Genomic DNA, 1932 nt, shown 5'->3' on the forward strand with positions numbered 1-1932 from the left:
AAGTTAATTACGAGGTTTGGTACGATTCTCTTTTGTTATTCTATAGTAGGTGGGTGGGGTGGTGTACTAATAAACTAACTAATAGGTCGTCGTATTATTATAATTACTATAAACTACTTGTTGTGTGTGTGTGTGTGTGTGTGTGTGTGTGTGTGTATATAAAATGCACACACACACCCATTCTCAAATGCATACTTGAAAACAATATGAACTATTTTGTGGACAACCAACACAGTATGAAAAAAGTAGTCTTATTGATATACATTATTGAGTACAAATAGACTGATAGCTAAGGCAAATTGTAAATTTCCTTATTTTTATCTATAATTTGATTCTTACAAAATGATACAAATCCTATAACCCGAGTGCTTTCGAAAGGTCCACCTTTCGAAAATGCTCAGGTTATAGGTTTTTCCATTTTGTATTAAGACTTCTAGAACCTATGTGTTTTTCTGACATCATGAATAATTTTATTATTATATATTTTTAAACACAACTAACTAGAATGTAAAAATTAGAAACTGTCAGGTTATATAATAAAATGTATATAAAAAAAAATTAAATAAATTTATATGATCTCACAGTGCACACAATTCATGTGGTAACATTCATATTTGTGTAGAAATTTCCTTAAATCAGTTTTCTAAACTTGAAGACACTCTTCATACTACACCTAGCAGAAAAGAGGAATTTTACTAAATATTTATAATGATCCTGCATTTTTTAAAACTCAAACAATGGCCTAAAAGAAAGTTAAACACGTGTATTTTTTTTATCATCTGTAGTGCAAAAAGCCGACAGACTTGTCTTGAAGTTGTCAGAAAATCCTTTACATCAAGGTATATGTACGATTTTATCATTGAAAGGTGAGTGGAATCACAAATTTATACATGTAGTGATTGTACTTGGTTATGGGCTTTTATTCTAAAATAAGTAGCAAAGAAACACAACAGACTTCTGGTATTTTCTTTGGAGGTTATTCTTAGAAGGAATGTAACTGAAAATATGTTAGACAATTTAGCTGTAATGTTAGAGTTCATCACTGGCATTAAATCATAAGGAGCTGATTCTTATTTTTATAGATAATCCTTAAAATGGTGTGTTGTTTTTCAAAATATTTGTTTAAGAACACTGGTTCTCATAATTTATGAAGAAAATTTCATGAATTTGTGTAATAAAATACTGTTGCATTGCTATTAAGCCAATAATTTTGTTATTCTCACAAAATTGAATAAATTCACATAAAAGTCTATGGCTGAAACATTTTTTATACTATTAATTAGTCACAAAAGAATATTGAATAGGTTGTCATTTTTACAATTTAATAATTTAACTTAATTTCCTTATAACTCGGAAGTGGAAAAGAAGTGATAAATTGATTGGTTTTTTCTTCTTTTTTATAATTTATTAATCCATAGATTTCAGTAACAAATATCTTAATTCATAAGTTATGAGATATATTTGAAGATCATGTGATCGTTTTTAGGAAAATGACAATCACTGATATGCTAGAGAGAAGCTTAAAGAAAGGAAAGGGAGAAGAGCAGGGAACAGCAGCCATTTTAGCAGCTCTAGTGTGTATACATCTTGGTGTAGGAGATGATAGTGAAGCTTTGTTTCATGAACTGGGTCCTATATTTTCACAGATTGTGGCTGACCGTACTGCTTCACCTGTTGCAAGAGATAAGGTTGGTTACAAAATGCCATAGAACATGAATTCATTGTTTACAAGTTTTCATTGAGACTAAAATTGTCTCAGAAATATCCTAAATCTGTTGGATTCTTAAATGAGTTAAGAAATAATATCAGTAGTAAAATCCTGCATTAAAGTAAAAATAAATGCGTATGTGTGTGTGTGTGTGTGTGTGTATATATATATATATATATGTGTGTGTATATATATATATATATATGTGTGTATATATATATATA

The 1932-nt window shown here is 29.0% G+C and overlaps 1 protein-coding gene across 2 annotated transcripts in view; it reads left to right on the plus strand.

The window, feature by feature from the left end:
• The window catches only part of LOC106462242 (interferon-related developmental regulator 1-like), a 39348-nt gene that overhangs the window by 15893 nt on the left and 21523 nt on the right, over nt 1-1932 (plus strand). Inside the window, exons 4-5 of one of the 2 annotated variants that reach the window (XM_013922145.2) lie at nt 786-866; nt 1487-1688. In XM_013922145.2, coding sequence (XP_013777599.1) covers nt 786-866; nt 1487-1688 — 283 coding nt within the window. Of the gene's footprint in view, nt 1-783; nt 867-1486; nt 1689-1932 lie in introns of both variants that reach the window. The other variant, XM_022389581.1, reaches the window with a different exon arrangement.

The sequence above is a fragment of the Limulus polyphemus genome, unplaced genomic scaffold (genome assembly GCF_000517525.1).
Source record: "Limulus polyphemus unplaced genomic scaffold, Limulus_polyphemus-2.1.2 Scaffold44, whole genome shotgun sequence".
NCBI classification, from domain to species: Eukaryota; Metazoa; Arthropoda; class Merostomata; order Xiphosura; family Limulidae; genus Limulus; species Limulus polyphemus.